At 43.7% G+C, this 24720-nt stretch overlaps 1 protein-coding gene across 3 annotated transcripts in view; it reads left to right on the top strand.

Moving 5' to 3' along the window:
• LOC132380205 (E3 ubiquitin/ISG15 ligase TRIM25-like) overlaps nt 1-21481 on the top strand; it is a 69873-nt gene extending 48392 nt beyond the window's left edge. Inside the window, exons 4-5 of one of the 3 annotated variants that reach the window (XM_059948906.1) lie at nt 157-246; nt 8039-21481. In XM_059948906.1, the coding sequence (XP_059804889.1) occupies nt 157-246; nt 8039-8568 (620 nt within the window). In that variant the 3' untranslated portion in view covers nt 8569-21481. The remainder of the gene's footprint in view (nt 1-156; nt 247-8038) is intronic. The other 2 variants (XM_059948904.1, XM_059948905.1) reach the window with 2 other exon arrangements.
• The last annotated feature ends 3239 nt before the right edge of the window (nt 21482-24720 follow it).

The raw sequence follows: 24720 nt of genomic DNA, 5'->3' as shown, positions 1-24720 counted from the left end.
TAGCTGAGTACTGAACTTCAGTCAGGTGATGACTGGCTCCATAATTGTGCAGACAAGAAGCATGTACGCTCGTTTATTAGATGTCTTTATCTCACTCTGTGGCCTTGTATACTGGTGCAGCAGGTATAACTTCACTGTAACTACTCTCTGGTGCAGAATCCACGGGGAACAGCCATTGTGTGTCAGTGAAACCTGAACCTCGAGTACTACCATCAACTTCACACATAAGGGAGCCATTCCTCAAGAGTAAGTGTGTGACTCTGTTCTATGTTCATGGGATACTCTGTGGTGGTGACATTAATTTTAAACTTACCAACATACTAATCTGTGTTTTCATGCACAGGTCTGTTGAGAGACATAGAATTGAGTCTACTACACCAGTTGGCTAGACCATGGCCAACCTCAGCACCATTTTCCTGCACTACCCTTATCTGTAATTTCACAAATAACCAAGTATGGTCCCTGCACTGTACTATACTTTGCTCTCTGAGCTCAAAGTAAATTTATTATCGAAGTACTGTACATATTAAAATGGATCTTGTGTTTTCCAGGTATATATGATGAATAAACTCTTCTTGGGCCTCCAGCCAGGTACATGTATTGATTATAACTGACATTTGGATAATAAACTCTGCATGATGCCTAGATGTGTCAAGTCCGGTGGTCTATGGTGCAGAGCAGTGTATATTGGCATAATGGAATCTCTCATCAAGGAGCACAGGAGGTGTATCCGTTTGGGTTTCCCAGAGAAATCAGTGGTAACAGAACACTGCATTTGCAATGGCCATGGGATTGACTTCAGCACAGAACTACTGTGCCATGCCAATGGCTTTTGGGACCACCTGGTGAAAGAAGCAATTGAAATAAAACTAGAGGGGAATAATTTTAACAAAGACAGAGATCTCGCTCTGAGTAAGAACTTGAATTCGATTGTAAATAAGGTGGGACAGCGGAAATCTGATTGGATGAAGACTAACTAATCAAGAGGATAGACAACGGTGGTATACAGTCGGCCCTCCTTATCCATGGATTCCGCATGCGCGAATTCAACCAACCACGAATCGCGAAAACCTGGAAGTGCTCTTCCAGCACTTGTTGTCTGAGCATGTACAGACTTTTTTTTCTTGTCATTCTTCCCTAAACAATGCAGTATAACCATTTTACATAGCATTTGCATTGTATTAGGTATTATAAGTAATCTAGAGATGACTTAAATTATACAGGAGGATGTGCGTGGGTTATCGTGCATCGGGATCGAAAAAATCAGAAGTTTCACTAAGTAAGTCAGTCCTTTATTATTTAGCGTCAGTCAGTTAGTCAAACGTTTGTCTTAGTATATAGTATATATTTTACCATTCTATACATATAAAACACTTAAGAATGTATGTTTCAGCGCCGGGCTCGGGAACAGAAGTTCTCGGGACTGGGGACAGATCGCTCCTGAGTGTGCTCTCCACCGTGCCGGGTTGATGTGGAGGATCAAAAACTCAAAACCCAATAATTAAACCACTGCGTTGCTTAGTAATAATTGTAGCTTTCATCGGGGCAGAGCCTTTCTCACTTTATCCTTTAAAATTGTTCCGATCGTTGACCAACCTAGCCTAATGCTTTTCCAATGACTGATGGCGTTTCACCTCTTTTCAATCACTTTATTACCATATAAACCATATAACAATCACAGCACGGAAACAGGCCATCTTGGCCCTCCTAGTCCGTGCCGAACCCTTAATCTCACCTAGTCCCACCTACCCGCACTCAGCCCATAACCCTCCACTCCTTTCCACTTTATTTCCACTTTATTTTCAATCGTGATTGTGATTATTTTTGTGAACAGAAACACTGCGCATTCAGAGCTCTAGCGTCAGGTCCTAATGTCCTCCACTCTGAGATAGGTTGAATAAGATCTGGGGTTCCGCTGGGTCCTAAGGTCCACTGGATTGAGACAGGTTGAATAAGGGACTTGAGCGTCTGCGAATTTTGGTATCTGCGAGGGGTCCCAGAACCAATCTCCCGCGGATAAGGAGGGCCGACTGTATATACTATCAGACTTGCCATGCCCAAGCATCACCCCTGATGAAGATTGCAGAGTTGGTCATCAAAATGTCAGTTATAATCAACACCTGTATCTAGCTGGAAGCCCGAGCAAAGCTTAAAGTACATATATGTCACCCTATACAACCCTGAGATTTGTTTTCTTGTGGACATACTAATCCAAGAAGCATAATAGAATCAATAAAAGACCACACCCAACAGGACAGACAAAAAGTCAATGTGCAAAAGGTAGCAAACTGTGAAAGTACAAAAGTAAAACAAAATAGTAATAAATTAATAAGCAATAAATATCAGGAACGTGAGAGGAAGAGTCCTTGAAAGTGAGTTCATGGGTTGTGGGAACAGTTTAGTGATGGGACAAATTAAGTTATCCCCACATTGGTATGAAAGAGAAATTGGCCAAAGTAAATCAGAAGGTGATGCTGGTAGGGCTGACAGCAGAGCAGCAACAGTGTGAGTTTCTGGGAAAAATGAGGAAGGTGCAGGATAGATGTAATCTACAAACAAAGAAATACTCAAATGGCAAAATAGTACACCCATGGCTGATAAGGAAAGTCAAAGCTAATGTAAAAGCAAAAGAGAGGGCAAACAACGAAGCAAAATTAGTGGGAAGACAGAAGATTGGAAAACTTTTAAAAACCTACAGAGAGCAACTAAAAGAATCATTAGAAGGAGAAAATAAAATATGAAATCAAGCTAGCATATAATATCAAAGTGGATAGTAAAAGCTTTTTCAAATACGTAAAAAAACATAAAAGAGTGGATAGAGGATCGCTTGAAAATGAGACCAGAGAAGTAATAACAGGGGACAAGGAGATGCCAGATGAACTAAGTGAGTATTTTGCATCAGTCTTCACTGTGGAAGACACTAGCAGTGTGCCAGATGTGGAAGGGTGTGGGGGAAGTGAGTGCAGTTACTATTACAAGGGAGAAGATACTCAAAAAGCTGAAAGACCTAAGGGTACTTAAGTCACCTGGACCAGATAAACTGCACTCTAGGGTTCTAAAAGAGGTAGTGGTAGAGATTGTGGAAGCATTAGTAATGATCTTTCAAGATGGGCCAGTGAAGGAGTGGAGATTTGAGGCTTTGACGGGAAGAGGCGGAGGACGAGTTTCTTCCCAGTTAGTCTTTGCAATGCCTCCTAAGATGGTGATGTGCCTCTCCTGTGAGATGTGGCAGTCTTGGGGGAACTCCCCTCTCCTGCAGAGTCACATCTGCCAGGTGCTTGCGGCTCGGCGATCTGGAAGACAGTGTGAGGAATCTGGAGCAGCAGCTGGATGACCTTCGACTCATAAGGGAGAATGAGGCAGTCATAGATGAGAGCTACAGGGAGGTAGTCACACCTAGGCTGCAGGAAGCAGGTCGTTGGGTGACAGTCCGAGGGGGGAAAGCGAAGGAGAGTAGACAGGTAGTGCAGAGCACCCCTATAGCTATTCCCCTGAATAATAAGTTTACCGTCCTGGATGCTGTTGGCGAGGATGACCAACCAGGTGTGAGCCATGGTTGCAGGGCCTCTGGCACTGAGTCTGAACCCGTGGTGCAGAAGGATGGGATGGAGAAGAGGAGAGCTGTCGTCATTAGAGACTCTATAGTCAGGGGAGCAGACAGGAGATTTTGTGGACGTGAGAAGGAAACAGGCATGGTTTATTGCCTCCCAGGTGCCAGAATCTGGGATGTATCTGACCGGGTGCATGATATCCTGGTACGAGAGGGAAAGCAACCAGAAGTGGTGATACATGTTGGGACCAACGACATAGGCAGGAAGAGGGATGAGGTCCTGAAGTGTGAGTTTCGGGAACTAGGCTAAGGCTGAAGAACAGGACCTCAAGGGTGGTGTTCTCAGGATTGCTGCCAGTACTACGTGATAGTGATGGTAAGAATTGGAGGAGATGGCAGTTGAATGCATGGCTGTGGAGTTGGTGCAGGGGGCAGGGCTTTAGATTTTTGGACCATTAGGATCTCTTCTGGGGAAGGTGGGACCTGTACAGATTGGATGGGTTGCACCTGAACTCGAGGGGGAGTAATATCCTTGCTGGTAGGTTTGCTAGCATGGTTCGGGAAGGTTTAAACTAATTTGCAAGGGGGATGGGACCCGGAGCGATAGAGCAGTGAAAGAAGTACATGGAGTAAAGCCAGATCTAACATATAGAGAGGCTTTGAGGAAAGAGCAGCAGAATAAAGGGTATAAAGGTAGTAAGGTAGAAGGGCTAAAGTGTGTGTACTTCAATGCAAGAAGCATCAGGAACAAAGGTGATGAACTGAGAGCTTGGATACATACATGGAATTATGATGTAATGGCCATTACGGAGACTTGGCTGGCACCAGGGCAGGAGTGGATTCTCAATATTCCTGGATATCAGTGCTTTAAAAGGGATAGAGAGGGGGGGAAAGGGGAGGAGGGGTGGCATTACTGGTCAGGGATACTATTAGAGCTGCAGAAAGAGTGGGTAATGTAGCAGGATCCTCTTTTGAGTCAGTATGGGTGGAAGTCAGGAACAGGAAGGGAGCAGTTACTCTACTGGGGGTATTCTATAGGCCCCCTGGTAGCAGCAGAGATACCGAGGAGCAGATTAGGAGGCAGATTTTGGAAAGGTGCAAAAAATAACAGGGTTGTTATCATGAGTGACTTTAACTTCCCTATTATTGATTGGCACTTGATTAGTTCCAAGGGTTTAGATGGGGCAGAGTTTGTTAAGTGTGTCCAGGACGGATTCCTGTCACAGTATGTTGACAGGCCGACTAGGGGGAATGCCATACTAGATCTAGTATTAGGTAACGAACCGGATCAGGTCACAGATCTGTCAGTGGGTGAGCATCTGGGGGACAGTGACCACCGCTCCCTGACCTTTAGCATTATCATGGAAAAGGATAGAATCAGAGAGGACAGGAAAAATTTTAATTGGGGAAGGGCAAATTATGAGGCTATAAGGCTAGAACTTGCAGGTGTGAATTGGGATGATGATTTTACGGGGAAATGTACTATGGACGTGTGGTCGATGTTTAGGGATATCTTGCAGGATGTTAGGGATAAATTTGTCCTGGTGAGGAAGATAAAGAATGGTAGGGTGAAGGAACCATGGGTGACAAGTGAAGTGGAAAATCTAGCCAGGTGGAAGAAGGCAGCATACATGAGGTTTAGGAAGCAAGGATCAGATGGGTCTATTGAGTAATATAGGGTAGCAAGAAAGGAGCTTAAGAAGGGGCTGAGAAAAGCAAGAAGGGGGTAATGAGAAGTGCCTTGGCGAGTAGGGTATAGGAAAACTCCAAGGCATTCTTCATTTATGTGAAGAACAAAAGGATGACAGGAGTGAAGGTAGGACTGATTAGAGATAAAAGTGGGAAGCTGTACCTGGAGGCTGTGGAAGTGTGCGAGGTCCTGAATGAACATTTCTCTATAGTATTCACCAATGAGAGAGAACGATGATGGTGAGGACAATATGAGTGAGGTTGATGTTCTGGAGCATGTTGATATTAAGGGAGAGGAGGTGTTGAAGTTGTTAAAATACATTAGGACGGATAAGTCCCCGGGGCCAGACGGAATATTCCCCAGGCTGCTCCATGAGGCAAGGAAAGAGATTGCAGAGCCTCTGGCTAGGATCTTGATGTCCTCGTTGTCCACAGGAATGGTACTGGAGGATTGGAGGGAGGCAAATGTTGTCCCCTTGTTCAAAAAAGGTAGTAGGGATAGTCCGGGTAATTACAGTGAGCCTTACGTCTGTGGTGGGAAAGCTGTTGGAAAAGATTCTTGGAGATAGGATCGATGGGCATTTAGAGAATCATGGTCTGATCAGGGACAGTCAGCATGGCTTTGTGAAGGGCAGATCGTGCCTAACAAGCCTGTTAGAGTTCTTTGAGGAGGTGACCATGCATATAGATGAGGGTAGTGCAGTGGATGTGATCTACATGGATTTTAATAAGGCATTTAACAAGGTTCCACATGGTAGGCTTATTCAGAAAGTCAGAAGGCATGGGATCCAGGGAAGTTTGGCCAGGTGGATTCAGAATTGGCTTGCCTTCAGAAGGCAGAGGGTTGTGGTGGAGGGTGTACATTCATATTGGAGGGCTGTGACTAGTGATGTCCCACAAGGATCTGTTCTGGGACCTCTACTTTTCGTGATTTTTATTAACAACCTGGATGTAGGGGTAGAAGGGTGGGTTAGCAAGTTTGCAGACGCCACAAAGGTTGGTGGTGTTGTAGATAGTGTAGAGGATTGTCAAAGATTGCAGAGAGACATTGATAGGATGCAGAAGTGAGCTGAGCAGTGACAGATGGAGTTCAACCCAGAGAAGTGTGAGGTGGTACACTTTGGAAGGACAAACTCCAAGGCAGAGTACAAAGTAAATGGCAGGATACTTGGTAGTATGGAGGAGCAGAGAGATCTGGGGGTACATGTCCACGGATCCCTGAAAGTTGCCTCACATGTAGATAGGGTAGTTAAGAAAGCTTATGGTGTTAGCTTTCATAAGTTGAGGGATAGAGTTTAAGAGACGCGATGTCATGATGCAGCTCTATAAAACTCTAGTTAGGCCACACTTGGAGTACTGTGTCCAGTTCTGGTCGCCTCACTATAGGAAGGATGTGGAAGCATTGGAAAGGGTACAGAGGAGATTTACCAGCATGCTGCCTGGTTTAGAGAGTATGGATTATGATCAGAGATTAAGGGAGCTAGGGCTTTACTCTTTGGAGAGGAGGATGAGAGGAAAAATGATAGAGGTGTACAAACTGTTAAGAGGAATAGACAGAGTGGACAGCCAGCGCCTCTTCCCCAGGGCACCAGTGCTCAATACAAGAGGACATGGCTATAAGTTAAGGGGAGGGAAGTTCAAGGGGGATATTAGAGGAAAGTTTTTCACTCAGAGAGTGGTTGGTGTGTGGAATGCACTGCCTGAGTCAATGGTGGAGGCAGTCACTCTAGTGAAGTTTAAGAGATTACCAGACAAGTATATGGAGGAATTTAAGGTGGGGGGTTATATGTGAGGCAGGGTTTGAGGGTCAGCACAGCATTGTGGGCCGAAGGGCCTGTAATGTGCTGTACTATTCTATATTCTAAAAATCATTGCCACTTTTTAAGAAAGGAGGAAGACAGCAGAAAGGAAATTTTAGACCAGTTAGCCTGAGGTCATTTTCTATAAAATTCTACAGATTTTCAGTAAGCCATTAGGGTTAGGATTGTTCTCTGTGTGCAGAGTTGCTCTTTCTCTAATTAATATTCTTTGTATAGAGCATGTGTTCCCAACCTGGGGTCAACAGGCCCCTTGCTTAATGGTATTGGTCTATAGCATAATAAAAGGTTGGGAACCTGTGGTGCATGGTAAGTGTTACTCTGTAATTGTGTTGAAATGTTCACTGTAACGTTAGAGAGCAGTGTATAAACTTTATCATTTGCAATAGTACCGAATCATTCTATCTAAATCTTGTTGTTTGTATTGGAATTGGTTTATTATTGTCACATATGCCCAGATATAGTGGAAAGTTTATCTTTCATACAGATCAGATGATTATGCATTGAGGTAAACAATAACAATGCAGAATAAAGTGCAACAAATACAGAGAAAGTGCAGCACAGGTAAACAATAAGGTGTTTAGAATGAGGTATATTGTAAGGTCATGAATCCATCTTATTGAACTAGGGAACCATTCAATAGCTTTATTACAGCAGGGTAGAATCGGTCCTTGATTCTGGCGGTATGCGATTTCAGACGTTCATATCTTCTGCCTGAAGTGAAGAGAGATTGTCCGGGTTAGGTGGGGTCTTTGATCATGTTGGCTACTTTATTGAGGCAGCAAGGAGCGTAGACTTGTTCTTTGCATAAGGCCAGTGTTACTGTAAAAGTGTAGAGCTGGTTACTGCGTGGTTATTTGGTATGACTAGGATTAGTGTAACTGTGGAGAGTTAATGTTTGTTTAGGGTAACGGTTATGGAGGGCAAATTCCCTGTCATGTCTATCGCACAGTTGTGTTACCTGAGTCCTTTCTCTTTGCAGATTACCGTCGGCTGCGATTCAATCCCAACTCTGCGCACCGATACCTCACTCTGTCCAAGGGTGGATACAGGGTGTCTCACAGAGGGGCTCAGCTGTACCCAGTGCATGTAGAGCGCTTTGAGAAAGAGTGGCAGGTGCTGTGCTGTGAGAGCTTCGATAAAGGCCAGCACTACTGGGAGGTGGAGATCAGCAGCCAGTGGGTCTACCTCGGTGTCGCGTACGGTACAATCGACAGGAAGGGCCCTGCCACACTCATCGGCCGCAACAGCCTTTCCTGGTCCCTGCAGCTCTTCAGCAAGAGCTACTCTGCTTGGCACGCCAACCAGGAGGTGAAGCTGCCATCTGCTAAGTACCAACGAGTCGGAGTGTATCTAGACTACACGGCAGGGACTCTTTCCTTCTATGGCATCACTGACACCATCACTTTGATCCACACTTTCCACACCGTTTTCATCCACTCCCTCTACCCCGCAGTCTGGGTGGGTGAGAACGTTGTTGCCACACTTCGCCAGGATGGTGCAGGGAGCTGACTTCATAAGGAAATAGGAGTGAGGCTATTTGGCTACCCCACTATCTGATATGACGATGGCTGATCTGCCCCAATCCTATTAGATTCCTTCTTCAGCCTTTACCTCTTTCCCTATCCCTTCCCAGCTTCTTACTTCATCCCCCCCCCCACCTGATTACACCTATTACTTGCCAGCTTGTGCTCCTCTCTCTCCACACACCCCCACGCCATTTTTATTCTGGTTTCTGCCTCCTTCCTTTCCAGTCCTGAAGGATCTCGACCCAAAGCGTTAAATGTTTATTTCCATCCATACCTCACTCTGTCCAAGGGTGGATAGAGGGTGTCTCACAGAGGGGCTCAGCTGTACCCAGTGCATGTAGAGCGCTTTGAGAAAGAGTGGCAGGTGCTGTGCCTGACATGCAGATTTCCTCCAGCATTCTGCGAATGTTGCTCAAGTTTTTCAGAATCTCTTGTGCTTATGATTTTTAGTTTCTCTTTTGTGCCACTCTCCCCAGAGACCTTAGTTTTCTGATCTTTCACGTATTTATCAATCTCTTTGAAGAGAAGAACACAGAACAGAACAGTGTAATAAAGGCCCTTTGGCCCATGATGCTGTGTTGACCTATATAAATCTACTCCACGATCAGTCCAACACTTCCTTCCTATACAGCTCATAACTGTCCATTTTCCTTCATCCATGTGCCTGTCTAAAGAGTTACTGTACTTAAATGTCCCTGTTGTATCAGCCTCTGATACCAACCCTGGCATCTTGTACTCTCTGTGTGAAAAGCCTACCTCTGACGTCTCCCCAATCACCTTAACCAGATGCCCTCTGGTTTGACACTGCCACCCTGGGAGAAAGGTGCAGGCTGTCCACTTTACCTGTGCCTTTCATAATCTTATACACCTGTATTAAGTTGCCTCACGTTTTCCATTGCTCCAAATACTGCAGTACTTCCATCTTCAAAAACCTCAGAGGCACTACAGAGTTTGCTCCTTTCTGGACTTATTAAAATGCACCTCTGTTTTAAATAATTGCTCCTTTGTTCATGACTGTCCCTCTAGAGCAGGGGTTCCCAACATTTTTTCTATGCCATGGACCAATACCATTAAATGAAAAGTCCATGGATCCCAGGATGGGAACTCCTGCTCTAGAGGAACACTACAAAACATACCCTTTGCTGCTCTTCAAGACCTCATCATACTTAATTCTATCACCACTCATTCATCAAAACTTCAAAAAACATTTCCAATTTTTTAATTACTCATTGTAAGACAATCCACCCATTCCAGGAGTTAACCTAGTTAGTCTCTTCTTGACTGCCTCTAATTCCATATCCTCCCTTAAACGACCAGAACTGTGCAAAAAATGTGAGTTGTGGGCACCTTTAGAAGCTGGGATTTGTCTGATGTATATTTTCTACTTGATTGATGAGGGGGAGGGAATCAGGAGAATCTTACATTAAGTGCAGGACCCAGCACTTAGATAAGTGGAGGTCTTCAGATTTGTATGGAATTATTTTTTAAGATAATGAAATGTTTGTTGGTTTTAAAATACATTTTTATGGATAGAATTTGTGTTTTGGAAAATGTTATTTTGTACAAGTTTTAAAAAAAAAACTGGACCAAGAGGGTTTAACCAATGTACTGGAGAGGGGTGCTGTTGTGGATCAGATTGGAGGAGTTCTTGTTTGACTCAGCTATTCTGTACTTTGGAGCTCAACACTAAAGTGATGTTTTAATTTCTGATAAGGCTTTGCTGTTCCCTGTGCTGTTCCCTGTTCTATTATCATCTAGAGGGAAGAGGCAAGGGGAACTTAGTTACATATTAAGATCAACTCTGTGAGAGTGCAAACCTTAGCTTCTGAGCGGAGATGAATCAGCTCTGTTTTTAAAAGTTGTATGTACTCAAGGAAAGGAAGAAAGTTACAAGAGTTTATTATTTTGTCTTTGCTTTGAGGACACTGGTGGGATGAAGCAGTGATCAAAGATTCACTTTATTCGCAATATACATTTTTATATGTAATAGAAATTTGCTGTGGTGTGTTGGTGAGTGCAGCAAAAAGCAACAACATTCAACAACTGTGAAGAATAAAAAATAAAGTGAGATTAAAGTGCAGATACAGAATTGGTGCACACTAGGTCATGTGTGTCACAACTATGCCATGAGTGAGTCCTCTTATGAGAAATCAGTGGGAAGAGCATTAAACAGCTCCACACCTGTGCTGATTGAGAGGATTATCAAATATTTGCAGGATGAACATAGAATATACAACAGTAAAGCACAAGAACAGGCTATTCAGCCCACAGTATCTCTGCTGAACAATGTCCGATTAAGCTAATCCCTTCTGTCTGTATATGATCCAAATCCCTCCATCCATCTTTCTTTTAAAATCCATCTTAAAAACTTCTTAAATACCACTATAATATCTGCTTGTGTAGTACCCCTGATAGCCTGTTCAAAGCATCTACCACTCTGCATTTAAAAATAAAACCTGCTCACAACATCTGCCTTAATAACTTTCCCCTTCTCACTTTAACTGCTTGTCCTCTAGTATCTGACACTTCTACCCTGAGAGAAAGACTCTGACTGCCTCCCTGTGCCTCTTATAATTTTACCAACTTTTGTCAGATCTCTCGGCCTCCAAGTAACTGGTGAAAACAACCTAAGTTTGTCCAACCTCTTCTTAAGGTTCTCGGCCTCTAATCCAGATAAATCTCTTCAGTAGTCTACCCAAAGCCTCCACATCCTTCCTATAATGGGGCAACCAGAACCGAATGCCAAATGCAGCCTAACCAATATTTTACAGAGCTGTAACAGAGCTTTCTGACACTTGTACCCAATACCCCAACCGATGAAGGCAGGCATGCTGTACATCTTTAACACCTTGTCGGCTTGTGTTGCTACTGCCAGGGAGCTCAGGACTTGCACTCCAATCTCTCTCTGTGTATAGTGCTGTTAAGGATCCAGCCATTAACTGTGTACTTTCACCTTACATTTCATTGATACAAATTGAGTTAGGAAGGATCTTATTAGAGTGTGCTAGTCTTTACAATGCTACTCAACAATTAAGACTTTTTTAGATTTCCTCTGAGGAGCTGTTTAGCAGAGTTTCTAGCAGAGAGAAGAGCAGGGTGAAAGGTGATGAAGAAATGAAAGTCAGCTTCAGTGAGGAAATAGGGCTTTTGGGCCTGTATACCCTCGATTTCTGGGGGTGATGCTCCCACCTTCATATTGTCTCAGCAGCGGTGCATCACAGATTCCAGTGTTTGGAAGGTGTGATCACTCAGGTCAGCCATCAGCAGCAGTTCAGGCTCTATACCCCTGCCTAAACTTTGGATCCACATCACTTTCAGTCCCTGAAGGTGTTAACTTCTGGATATTTGCAGGTTGAGAATTTGTGTTCACAGCATCTTGAGGAGAGGGGCACCTGCATCATACTCCCTGAGAGGTGAATGTTAGACAGTGCCGGTGCTGAGGTTGCCCCAGTCTGCAGGATCTTTCAGGTGATGCTCTGCGCTCTTTGTGTGGAACCTGGATGAGTGTGACCACAGAAGACTGTTCCCTCGTGTAGCTGTGACCACTGTCACAAGATCTTATTGTCAATAAGTCACATAACATTTATTCCAAAACAACCTATCAAGGTTCACTTCACCCACAGGTGGAAAATTCAAAGTAAATTTATTATCAAAGTACATAAATGTCACCATATACAACAATATATAAATAAGATTTATTTTCTTGTGGGCATACTCAATTATATATAATAATTTCTTCAGTGGTTTGATCAGGGCACGACTGCGCAAGCAGGTGGACGTCAGCGAGTAAGAACAGCGAGAAGAGTTTAAAAGGAAACAGCTTTATAGGAAGGCTTTGGCTCAATGGGTCAAAGCAAAGTAGGTTATCTGTGTAGAATACAGACAGGAAGAATGTATGTGAGGCCGGTGTTCTGTGCTCGGTGTCAGATGTGGGAAGTCCGGGCGACTCCCAGCCTCCCAGGCAGCCACATCTGTGCCAGGTGCATTGAGCTGCAGCCCCTCAGGGACTGTGTTAGGGAACTGCAGATGCAGTTTGATGACTTTCGTCTGCTCAGCGTGAGCAAGGAGGTGATAGGAGCTATAAGGAGGTAGTCACACCAGGGCTTGGCGAGACAGGTAAGTGGATAACAGTCAGGAGAGGGAAGGGCAGGAGTCAGAGGCTAGAGAGCACCCCTGTGACTGTACCCCCCCCCCCTGTCAATAAGTACTCTGCTTGAGTACTGTTGGGGAGATGGCTTACCTGGGGGAAGCAACAGTGGCTGCGCCTCTGGCACAGAGTCTGGCCCTGTGGCTCAGAAGGGTAGGGAAAGGAAGAGGGTGGCAGCAGTGATAAGGGACTCTATAGTTAGGGGGTCAGACAGGTGATTCTGAAGAGGCAGGGAAGAAGCATGGATGGTAGTTTGCCTCCCAGGCGCCAGGGTCCGGGATGTTTCTGATTGCTTCCATTATATCCTGAAGTGGGAAGGAGAATGGCCAGAGGTTGTGGTACATATTGGTACCAATGACATAGGAAAAGAAAACAGATCCTGAAAACAAACTACAGGGAGTTACAAAGGAAGTTGAGAAGCAGGACCACAAAGGTAGTCATCTCGGGATTACTGCCAGTGCCACGTGACATTGAGAATAGGATGAGGTGGAGGATAAATGTGTGGCTGAGGGACTGGAGCAGGGATTCAGATTTCTGGAACACTGGGACCATTTTTTGAGCAGGAGTGACCTGTACTAAAAAGGACAGGTTGCACATGTATCCCAGGGGGATCAATATCCTGGCAGGGAGTTTTGCTGTCTGTTGGGGAGAGTTTAAACTTGGATTGCTGCGGGGTGGGAACCAAACTGAAGAGACAGAGGAAGAGGCAGTTGGCTCACAAATAGAGAAAGTTTGGAGACAGTGCGAGACGGAGGATAAGCAGGTGATAGAGAAGGGACGAGCTCAGGCTGATGGTTTGAGATGTGTCTATTTTAATGCAAAGAGTATTACGAACAAAGCAGATGAGCTTAGAGCGTGGATCAGTACTTGGAGCTATGATGTTGTGGCCATTTCACAGGGATGGCTCAGGGACAGGAATGGTTACTTAGAGTGCCAGACTTTAGATATTTTGGAAAGGACAGGGAGGGAAGCAAAAGAGGTGGAGGTATGGCACTGCTGATCAGAGATAGTGTCAGCTGCAGAAAAGGAGGAAGTCATGGAGGGATTGTCTAGGGAGTCTCTGTGGGTGGAAGTTAGGAACAGGTTGAGGTCAATAACTCCACTGGGTGTTTTTTATAGACCACTCAATAGTAACAGGGACATCGAGGAACAGATGGGAGACAGATTCTGGAAAGGTGTAATAATAACAGAGTTGTCGTGGTGGGAGATTTTGATTTCCCAAATATCAATTGGCATGTCCTTAGAGCGAGGGATTTACATGGGGTGGAGTTTGTTAGGTGTGTTCAGGAAGGTTTCTTGATACAATATGTAGATAAACCTCCAAGAGGAGAGGCTGTACTTGATCTGGTATTGGGAAGTGAACCTGGTCAGGTGTCAGATCTCTCAGTGGGAGAGCATTTTGAAGATAGTGATCACAATTCTATCTCCTTTACCATAGCATTGGAGAGGGATAGGAATAGACAAGTTAGGAAAGCATTTAATTGGAGTAAGGGGAAATATAAGGCTATCGGGCAAGAACTTGGAAGCATAAATTGGGAACATGTGTTCTCAAGGAAATGTACGGAAGAAATGTGGCAAATGTTCAGGGGTTATTTGCGTGGTTTTCTGCATAGGTACGTTCCAATGAGACAGGGAAAGGATGGTAGGGTACATGAACCATGGTGTACAAAACCACTTGTAAATGCAGTCAAGAAGAGCTTACAAAAGGTTCAAAAAACTAGGTCATGATAGAGATCTAGAGGATTATACTGCTAGCAGGAAGGAGCTTAAGAAAGAAATTGGGAGGGCCTGAAGGAACCATGAGAAAGCCTTGCAGACAGGATTAAGGAAAACCCCAAGGCATTCTACAAGATATAATTTTCCCAGATGTAATAGTGGCCAGAGGACCTAGGGTAATGGAGGAACTGAAGGAAATTCACATTAGGCAGAAAATGGTGTTGGGTAGACAGATGGGACTGAAGGCTGATAAATCCCTAAGGCCTGATGGTCTGCATCCCAGGGTACTTAAGGAGGTGGCTTTAGAAATCGTGGATGCATTTTCCCAATCTTTTCCCAATGTTCTATAGATTCAGGATCAGTTCCTGAGGATTGGAGGGTAACTAATGTTATCTCACTTTTTAAGAAAGGAGGGGGAGAGAAAACGGAATTACAGACCAATTAGTCTGACATCAGTGGTGGGGAAGATGATGGAGTCAATTATAAAATATGAAATAACGGCACATTTGGATAGCAGTAACAGGATCGGACCAAGTCAGCATGGAATTACGAAGGGGAAATCATGTTTGACTAATCTAATCGAATTTTTTGAGGATGTAACTATGAAAATGGATAAGGGAGAGCTAGTGGATGTAATGTACCTGGACTTTCAGAAAGCCTTTGATAAGGTCCCACATAGGAGGCAAAATTAAAGTACATGGTATTGTGGATAGGGTACTGACATGGTTAGAAAATTGGTTGGCAGACAGGAAACAAAGAGTAGGGATTAATGGGTCCCTTTCAGAATGGCAGGCAGTGACTAGTGGGGTACTGCAAGGCTCGGAGCCTTGCAAGGCTCACAGCTATTTACAATATACATTAATGATTTAGATGAAGGGATTAAAAATTACATTAGCAAATTTGCAGATGACACAAAGCTGGGTGGCAGTGTGAAATGTGAGGAGGATGTTATGAGAATGCAGGATGACTTGGACAGGTTGGGTGAGTGGGCAGATGCATGGCAGATGTAGTTTAATGCGGTTAAATGTGAGGTTATCCACTTTGGTGGCAAGGACAGGAAGGCAGATTACTATCTGAATGATGTCAAGTTAGGAAAAGGGGAAGTACAATGAGATCTGGGTGTCCTTGTTCATCAGTCACTGAAAGTAAGCATGCAGGTACAGCAGGCATGTTGGCCTTCATAACAAGGGGAGTTGAGTATAGGAGTAAAGAGGTCCTTCTGCAGCTGTACAAGGCCCTGGTGAGACCCCACCTGGAGTATTGTGTGCAGTTTTGGTCTCCAAATTTGAGGAAGGACATTCTTGCTATTGAGGGAGTGCAGCATAGATTCACAAGGTTAATTCCCAGGATGGTGGGACTGTCATATGTTGAAAGATTGGAGCGACTGGGCTTGTATACACTGGAATTTAGAAGGATGAGAGGGGATCTGATTGAAACATATAAGATTATTAAGGGATTGGAGATGCTAAAGGCAGGAAACGTGTTCCGGATGTTGGGGGAGTCCAGAAACAGAGACCACAGTTTAAGAATAAGAGGTAGGCCGTTTAGAATGGAGTTGAGGAAAAACTTTTTTACCCAGAGAGTTGTGGATCTGTGGAATGTTCTGCTTCAGAAGGCAGTGGAGGCCAATTCTCTGGTTGCTTTCAAGAAAGAAATAGAGCTCTTAAAGATAGCGGAATCAAGGGATATGGGGAGAAGGCAGGAACATTTTGGATGATCACAGTGAATGGCAGTGCTGGCTTGAAGAGCCGAATGGCCTACTCCTGCATCTATTGTCTATTAAGAGAATAAAACATGAGAGAATAGGGCCAATGAGGTGTGACAGTGGAAAAGTGTGCCTAAAACCAGAGGAGATAGCAGAGGTACTTAATGAATACTTTGCTTCAGTATTCACTATGGAAAAGGATCTTGGCGATTGTAGGGATGACTCACAGCGGACTGAAAAGCTTGAGCATGTAGATATTAAGAAAGAAGATGTGCTGGAGGTTTTGGAAAGCATCAAGTTGGTTAAGTCACCAGGACCAAATGAGATGTACCCCAGACTACTGTGGGAGGTGAGGAAGATGATCTTTGTATCATCTATGTGGATGGGAGAGGTTCTGGAGGATTGGAGTGTTATGGATGTTGTTCAGTTATTCAAGAAAAGGAGTAGAGATAGCCCAGGAAATTATAGACCAGTGAGTCTTCGGTGATTGGTAAATTAATGGAGAAGATCCTGAGAGGCAGGATTTATGAACATTTGGAGTAGCATAATATGATTAGGAATAGTCAGCATGGCTGACTATTGAAGCCTGATTGAACTTTCTGAGGGTGTGAAGGAAAAACAATAGATGTAGTGTATATGGATTTCAGCAAGGCATTTGACAAGGTACCCCATGTAAGGCTTATTGAGAAAACAAGGAGGCATGAGATCCAAGGGGACATTGCTTTGTGGATCCAGAACTGGCTTGCTCACAGAAGGCAAAGTGTGGTTGTAGATGGGTCATATTCTGCGTGGAGGTTGGTCACCGGTGCAGTGCCTCGGAGATCTGTTATGGGACCCATACTCTTCATGATTTTTATAAATGACCTAGATGAAGAAGTGGAGGGATGGATTAGTAAATTTGCTGATGACATAAAGGTTGGAGGTGTTATGGATAGTGTGGAGGGCTGTCAGAGGTTACAGTGGGACATTGATAGAATGCAAAATTGGGCTGAGAAGTGGCAGATGGAGTTCAACCCAGATAAGCGTTAGGTGGTTCATTTTGGTGGGTCAAATATGATGACAGAATGGTAAGATTTTTGGCAGTGTGGAGGATCAGAGGGATCTTGAGGTCCGAGTCCACGGGTCACTCAAAGCTTGCTGTGCAGGTTGACTCTGTGGTTAAGAAAGTATACAGTTCATTGGCATTCATCAATTGTGGGATTGAGTTTAGGAGCTGAGAGGTAATGTTGCGGCTATATAGGACCCTGGTCAGATACCACTTGCCTTATGAGAATAGGCTGAGTGAACTCGGCCTTTTTTCCTTGGAGCAACGGAGGATGAGAGGTGACCTGATAGAGATGTATAAGATGATGAAAGGTTTTGAATGTGTGGATAGTCAGGCTTTTTTCCAGGGCTGAAATGGCTATCACGAGAGGGCACAGCTTTAAGGTGCTTGGAAGTAGGTACAGAGGAGACGTCAGGGGTAAGTTTTTTACACAGAGAGTGGTGAGTGTGTAGAATAGGCTGCCAGTGGCAGTGTGGAGGTGGATACGATGTGTCTTTTTAGAGACTCCTGGACAGGTACATGGAGCTCAGAAAAGTAGAGGGCTATTGGTAACCCTAAATTACTTTAGGTAATTTCTGAAGTAAGGACATGTTTGGCACAGCTCTGTGGGCTGAAGGGCCTGTATTGTGCTGTAGGTTTTCTATGATTTTTCTGTATATTTTTCTAATTATCTATAATAGAATAATAACCATAACATTATAGTATATAGGAGCACAATTGGGCTATTTAGCCCATCGATTCTGCTCCACCATTGCATTATGAGTGTTAAGTTTTTCCTGTCAGCCCCAATCTCCTGCCTTCTCCCCATATCCTTTCATGCCCTGACTAATGAAGAATCTATCAGCCTCTGCCTTAACTATACCCAATGACTTGGCCTCTACAGCCACTTGTGGCAACCAATTCCACAGATTCACCAGTCTGGTGGAAGAAATTCCCCTCATCTCTGTTCTAAAAGAACATCCATTCTGTCAAGTCCTTTCAACTTTTGATAGGTTTCAATGATAAGTCTCATTCTTCTGAATTCCAATGAGTAGAGGCCCAGAGCCATCAAAAGATCCTCTGATGACAATTTCAATCCCAAAATCATTTTTGTGAGCCTCATTTATGCCCTTTCCAATGCCAGCACATCCTTTCTTAGATGAGGGGTCCAAAACTGCTCATAATACTCCAAGTGAGGCCTTACCAGTGCCTTATAAAGCCTCAGCATCACATCCTTGGTTTTGTATTCTACTCCTCATGAAATGAATGCTAACATTGCAGTTGCCTTCTTCACCACTGACTCAACCTGCAAATTAAACTTTAAGGAATATTGCACAAGGACTCCAACGTCCATTTGTGCTTCAGATTTTTGAATTTTCTCTCCATTTAGAAAATAGTTTACCCTTATGTTTCTTCTACCATGGTGCATGACCATACACTTCCCAAAGTTATTCCCTTTTGCCACTTTTTTACCCATTCTAATCTGTCTAAGTCCTTCTGTACCCTCTCTGCTTCAAAGCTACCTGTCCTTCCATCTATCGTCACCATCTGCACAAAGCCATCAATTGCATTATCCAAATCATTGACATGTGATGTAAAAAGAAGCAATTCCAACAAGGGTCCCTGTGGAACGCCACTAGTCACTGGCAGCTGGCCAGAAAATGCTCCCTTTATTTCCACTCTTTGCCTCCTGCCAATGCTGTATTCATGCTAGTATTTTTCCTGCAATGCCATGGTCTCTTAACTTGTTAAGCAGCCTCTTATGAAAACCCTTCTGAAAATCCAGGTACACCACACCCATAAAGTTTCCTTTGTCTTTCCAGCTTGTTATTTCTTCAAGGAATTCCAACAGATTTGTCAGGCAGGATTTCCCCTTAAGGAAACGATGCTGACTATGGCCTATTTTATAATGTGCCTTCAAGTACCCGGAAGCCACATCCTCGACAATTGACTCCAACATATTCCCAACCACTGAGGTCAGACTAACTAGCCTATAATTTTTTTTTCTTCTGCCTCACCCTTCTTGAAGAGTGGAATAACATTTTCAATTTTACTGTTCTCTGGAATCATGGGAGAATCAATTGATTCTTGGAAGATCATTATCAATATCTCCACAATCTCTTCAGCCACCTGTTTGAGAACCCTGGGGTGTACACCATCTGGTCCAAGTAACTTATCCACCTTTAGACCTTTTAGTTTCCCAAGAATCTTCTCCCTAGTAATGGTAACTTCACACACTTCTGCCCCTGACACTCTTGAACCTCTGGCATACTGCTAGTTCCATCCACAGTGAGGATTGCTGCAAAATAGTTCAACCACCATTTTCTTGTCCCCCCATTACTACTTCTCCAGCATCATTTTCCAGTGGTCCAATGTCTACACTTGCCTCTCTTTTGAAGAAACTTTATGTATCCTCTTTAATATTATTGGCTAGATTATCTTTGTATTCCATCTTTTGCTTCTTTGTTAAAAGCTTCCCAATCCTCTAACAACATTAATTTTTGCTCTATTATATCTCTTTGGTTTTTATGTTGGCTTTGAGTACTCTTTGTCAGCCATGGTTGTGTCATCCTATCTTTGGAATATTTCTTCTTCTTTGGGATATATATATCCTGTGCCTTCTGAATTGCCTCCAGATATGCCAGCCTGCTCTGTTGTCATCCCAATGTACTGTTCCAATCAATTTTGGCCAGTTCCACTCTCCTTCTCCTTCTCATTCTCAAAGTGCAGGGTGAATTCTATCATATTATGATCACTGGTTACAGGAAGGATAATAATAAGGTTGAAAGAGTGCAGAGAAGGTTTACAAGGATGTTGCCGGGACTTGAGAAACTGAGTTACAGAGAAAGGTTGAATAGGTTAGGACTTTATTCCCTGGAGCGTAGGAGAATGAGGGGAGATTTGATAGAGGTATGATGATGGGTAGAGGTAGAGTGAATGAAAGCAGGCTCTTTCCACTGAGGCTAGGGGAGAAAAAGAAAACAGAGGACATGGGTTAAGGGTGAAGGGGGAAAAGTTTAAAGGGGAGATGGGGGGGGTGCTTCTTCACACAGTGTGGTGAGAGTGTGGAATGAGCTGCCAGATGAAGTGGTAAATGCCACTCACTTTTAACATTTAAGAAAAACTTGGACAGATACATGGATGAGAGATGTATGGAGGGATATGGTCCAGGTGCAGGTCAGTGGGACTACGCAGAAAAATGGTTCAGCACAGCCAAGAAGGGCCAAAAGGCCTGTTTCTGTGCTGTAATGTTCTATGGTTCTTTAAAGGTTCCTTTACCTTAAGCTCTCTAATCAATTCTGATTCACTGCACGACACGTAATCAAGAATAGCCTATTCCCCTAGCAAGCTCAACTATGAGCTGCTCTAAAAAGCCATCTCAGAGGCATTCTATGAACTCTCTCTCTTGCAATCCAGCACCAACCTGATTCTCCCAATTTACCATAGTAGAATCAAATAAAGACCACACCAACTTGGATGTTTAACCAATGTGCAAAAGATCACAAACTGTGCAAATACAAAAATAAATAAATAAACAATAAATATGAAGAGTCCTTGAAATGAGTCCATAGGTTGTGAGAACATTTCAATGATGGGGCAAGTGAAGTTATCCCCTTTGATTCAAGAGCCTGATGGTGAGAGGTAATAACTTCCTGAACCTGGTGGTGTAAGTCCTGATGGCAGCAGCAAGAAGACAGCATGACCTGGGTGGTTGGGGTCCTTGAAGATGGATGCTGCTTTCCTGTGACAATGGCTTGTGTAGATGCACTCAAAGGTGGGAGGGCTTTACCTGGATTTTCCGTTCATGGGCATCGGAGTTTACGTACAATGCAGCGAGTTAGTATACTCTCCACCACACATCTATAAAAGTTTGTCAAAGTTTTAGATGTAATGCAGAATCTTAGCAGATTCCTCAGAAAGTAGAGGCACTGCTGTGAAAGATGGAAAGAATAATTAGCTTTATTTGTCACATGTAAATCAAAACAGTGATTTGCATCAAATCAGCAGGGATTCTGCTGGTCATCCACAAGTGTCACCACACGTGGTCATGGGAAGAAGACGTAAACTTACAGACTGTAGTGGGAATTGAACCCAGTCTTACAGCTGGCAGTGTAAAGTTTGCACTGTCTGCTGTGCTACTATGCCATCATCTTGTCAGCTAAGAGATAATGATAAGGGTTTAGGATGGTTCCTCACTTCTGCAGATTGCTGGAGAATGACAGGAAGATTCACCATTTACTGAAGACTGATTACAATTGTCCAGTCCTTCACAAGTAACATTCTGGAGACCAGTTAGTGCACTAAAACACATTAGAGGCTGTACATCCTGTGGTTAGTGACTTACCTCTGACCTTCAGCTGCAAAGCACTAATCCAGGAATTCTCTGCAATTCCAAGGAATTCTAAGAGAAGGGAAAGTGATTTGCCTCAGGAACATGGTAGTGGTTTATTATTGTCACATGTATTGTACCAAAATGAAGTGAAAAGCTTGTCTTGTACCCTGTTCATACAGATCAGATCATTACTCAGTGCATTGAGCTAGAATCAGGTAAAATAATAACAATGCAGAATAAACTACAACAGTTACAGAGCAAGTTTAAAGTGGGTAAATAATAACATAGAAAAAAACATTAAAAACCTACATTGCAATGCAGGCCCCTCGGCCCACAAAGTTGTGCCAAACATGTCCCTACCCTAGAAATTACTAGGCTTACCCATAGCCCTCTATTTTTCTAAGTTCCATGTACCTATCTAAAAGTCACTTAAAATACCCTATCACATCTGCCTCCACCACCATTGCCGCAGCCCATTCTACACACTCACCACTCACTGAGTAAAAAAAAATTACCCCTGACATCTCCTCTGTACCTACTCTCCAGCACCTTAAACCTGTCACAAGGAAATCTGCAGACGCTGGAAATTCAAGCAACACACACAAAATGCCGGTGGAATGCAACAGGCGGGGCAGCATCTATAGGAAGAAGCACTGTTGTCATTTTGGGCTGAGACCCTTCATCAGGACTAACTGAAAGGAAAGATAGTAAGAGATTTGAAAGTAGGAGGGGAAGGGGGAAGTGTGGAATGATAGAAGACTGGAAGGGGTGGGGTGAAGCTGAGAGCTGGAAAGGTGATAGGCAAAAGGTATACAGAGCTGGAGAAGGGAAAGGATCATGGGATGGGAGGCCTAGGGAGAAAGAAAGGGGGAGGGGAGCACCAGAGGGAGTTGGAGAACCGGCAGCATGATGGGAAGAGAGAGAGAAAAAAAGAGAGGGTGGGGGAAACTAAATATATCAGGGATGGGGTAAGAAGGGGAGGAGGGGCATTAACAGAAGTTAGAGAAGTCAATGTTCATGCCATCAGGTTGGAGACTACCCAGACAGTGTATAAGGCATTGTTCCTCCAACCTGAGTGTGGCTTCATCTTGACAGTAGAGAGGCCATGGTTAGACATATCAGAATGGGAATGGGACATGGAATTAAAATGTGTGGCCTTTGGGAGGCCTTAAACCTGTGTGCTCTTGTGGCAACCATTCCTGCCCTGAGAAAAAGCTTTTGACTATCCACACAATCAATGCCTCTCATCATCTTATACACCTCTATCAGGTTACCTTTCATCCTCCATCGCTCCAAGGAGAAAAGGCCAAGTTCACTTAACCTATTCTAATAAGGCATGCTCCCCAATCCAGATAACATCCTTCTAAATCTCCTCTGCACCCTTTCTATGGCTTCCACATCCTTCCTGTAGTGAGGTGACCAGAACTGGAAGATCTGATCATGCAAGATCATAACAAGATTGTGAGGTCAAAAGTCCAATTTATACTGGAGAACTATAAGTGTGGTACTGGATAAACTACCTTCAGGCAGTGGAAAGACTCATTCAGCTGGGCCTCCCTTTCACTCTCTTTAATGGTAAAGCTGTTTGCCGTGTGCACCCCAAGATCAAATCGATGACTGTATCATGGCTTCCTTACCATAACCGGAGAAGTCTTGCCTTGTGTGGCCTAAAAATACAAGGACACTGACTCTTCTGTGCTCTAGTCCTGCACAATGGGCGCTGTCTTACAGAGCAGCCTGGCAATATCTTTTATTGTTCTTTTGTACCTGCTCTTTGGCAGTGCTGAAGATCCCCAAAGATCTGCCTTCGAACTCCCTTACCACGAGAGCTGCAGTGAGTTGGATAAGGAGTGCCTTAGAACCTTTAAAGTCAAAAAAGGGATGAGCAGTTCCTGTGTCACTGTCACTGACTATTTGAGTGAAAATCACAAAGCACATATCCAATCAGCTACATAATTTCACTCCTCCTTATGTTTGCCTTCCATGTGTTATTATCTGGAGCACCAGACCAGCAGTTATGGGACCTGTCTTTGCTTTTAGTTTGAAAGTGGCAGATCAGCGGAGTGTCTGCACTGGCCATTAGGAGGCAGAAAGTCCTGTTCTTTATGTCAGCAGGCTGCCTCTGCTATTGAGACCTGTTAAATGGACAACCAAGCTGCGTCTCAGTCTAAATTAACATTGCTCCAAATGTTTGTCATTCAGCCAGACGTACCACAGAAAAGCATTGAAGTGAATTCTGATTAGCCAGTATGTGGCAAGCCAAGCTAGGAATGAAACAGGACAGACTGTGGGGGAGTATTTTTGTGCAGCGACTGTGATTGGGTTAGAGTTCAATAGTGATGAAAAGCAACCAGGAATTAGTAGAAGGACAAGTTCTAAATTTGGGTTGGTCAATTTTATTACACTGAGCAAAATGGGACTGCAGACATCTACTTGAAAATAAATCCCTTTGTGTTTTGGAACAAAGGGAGGTATTGAATGAGGTTTAGGGTAAACATGTTGCCACAATGAGAGAGGTCAGATCGAGAGGCCTCTGAATGATGGGGTGCATGGAGGTTCAGACAAGGCAAAACAAAAGAAGTTTCTATGAGATACAATGAGCAGAATTCTACAGGAAACTAGAAATGTGGGAAAAAACTGCAGAAGTGAAACTTATGAAAAATCCAAGTATGTTTTATAATGAAGGAGGAAAAGAATAACAGGGAAATTAGGGAACAGGGTAACTCAGGATTGGAGGCAAGGATGTGGGTGAATAGCTTCCAGTGGTATAAAATAAGAGGGGGGGGCAGTGATAGTGATGTATCAAAAAAGATAAAAGCCCAGGAAGAGCAGCAAACTGATTGATCACTGGTTCAGTAACAGACAAAATAAATTGGCACTGATTGACAACTGTAACCAGTTGTGTTCCACAAGGCTTGGTATCTTGTCCCTTACTCTCTATAGTCTATGTTGATGATTTATAGGGGATTTAAGAATGCTATGGTGATACTAAACAACCCGCGATGTGGTTGATATTGAGGGATAGGCATTAGGTTGTGGGAAGATTGGTCAGCTGAGTATACAAATTTCAGAATGTGATCCACTGGAGTACTGTGCTCAATTCTGGTTGCCTCACTATAGGAAGGATGTGGTAACCATAGAAAGGGTGCAGAGGAGATTTACAAGGATGTTGCCTGGATTGAGGAGCATACCTTATGAGAATAGGTTGAG

Source organism: Hypanus sabinus, chromosome 23, assembly GCF_030144855.1.
Source record: "Hypanus sabinus isolate sHypSab1 chromosome 23, sHypSab1.hap1, whole genome shotgun sequence".
In the NCBI taxonomy this organism is placed as follows: Eukaryota; Metazoa; Chordata; class Chondrichthyes; order Myliobatiformes; family Dasyatidae; genus Hypanus; species Hypanus sabinus.
This window is presented reverse-complemented; position numbering and strand designations above follow the sequence as displayed.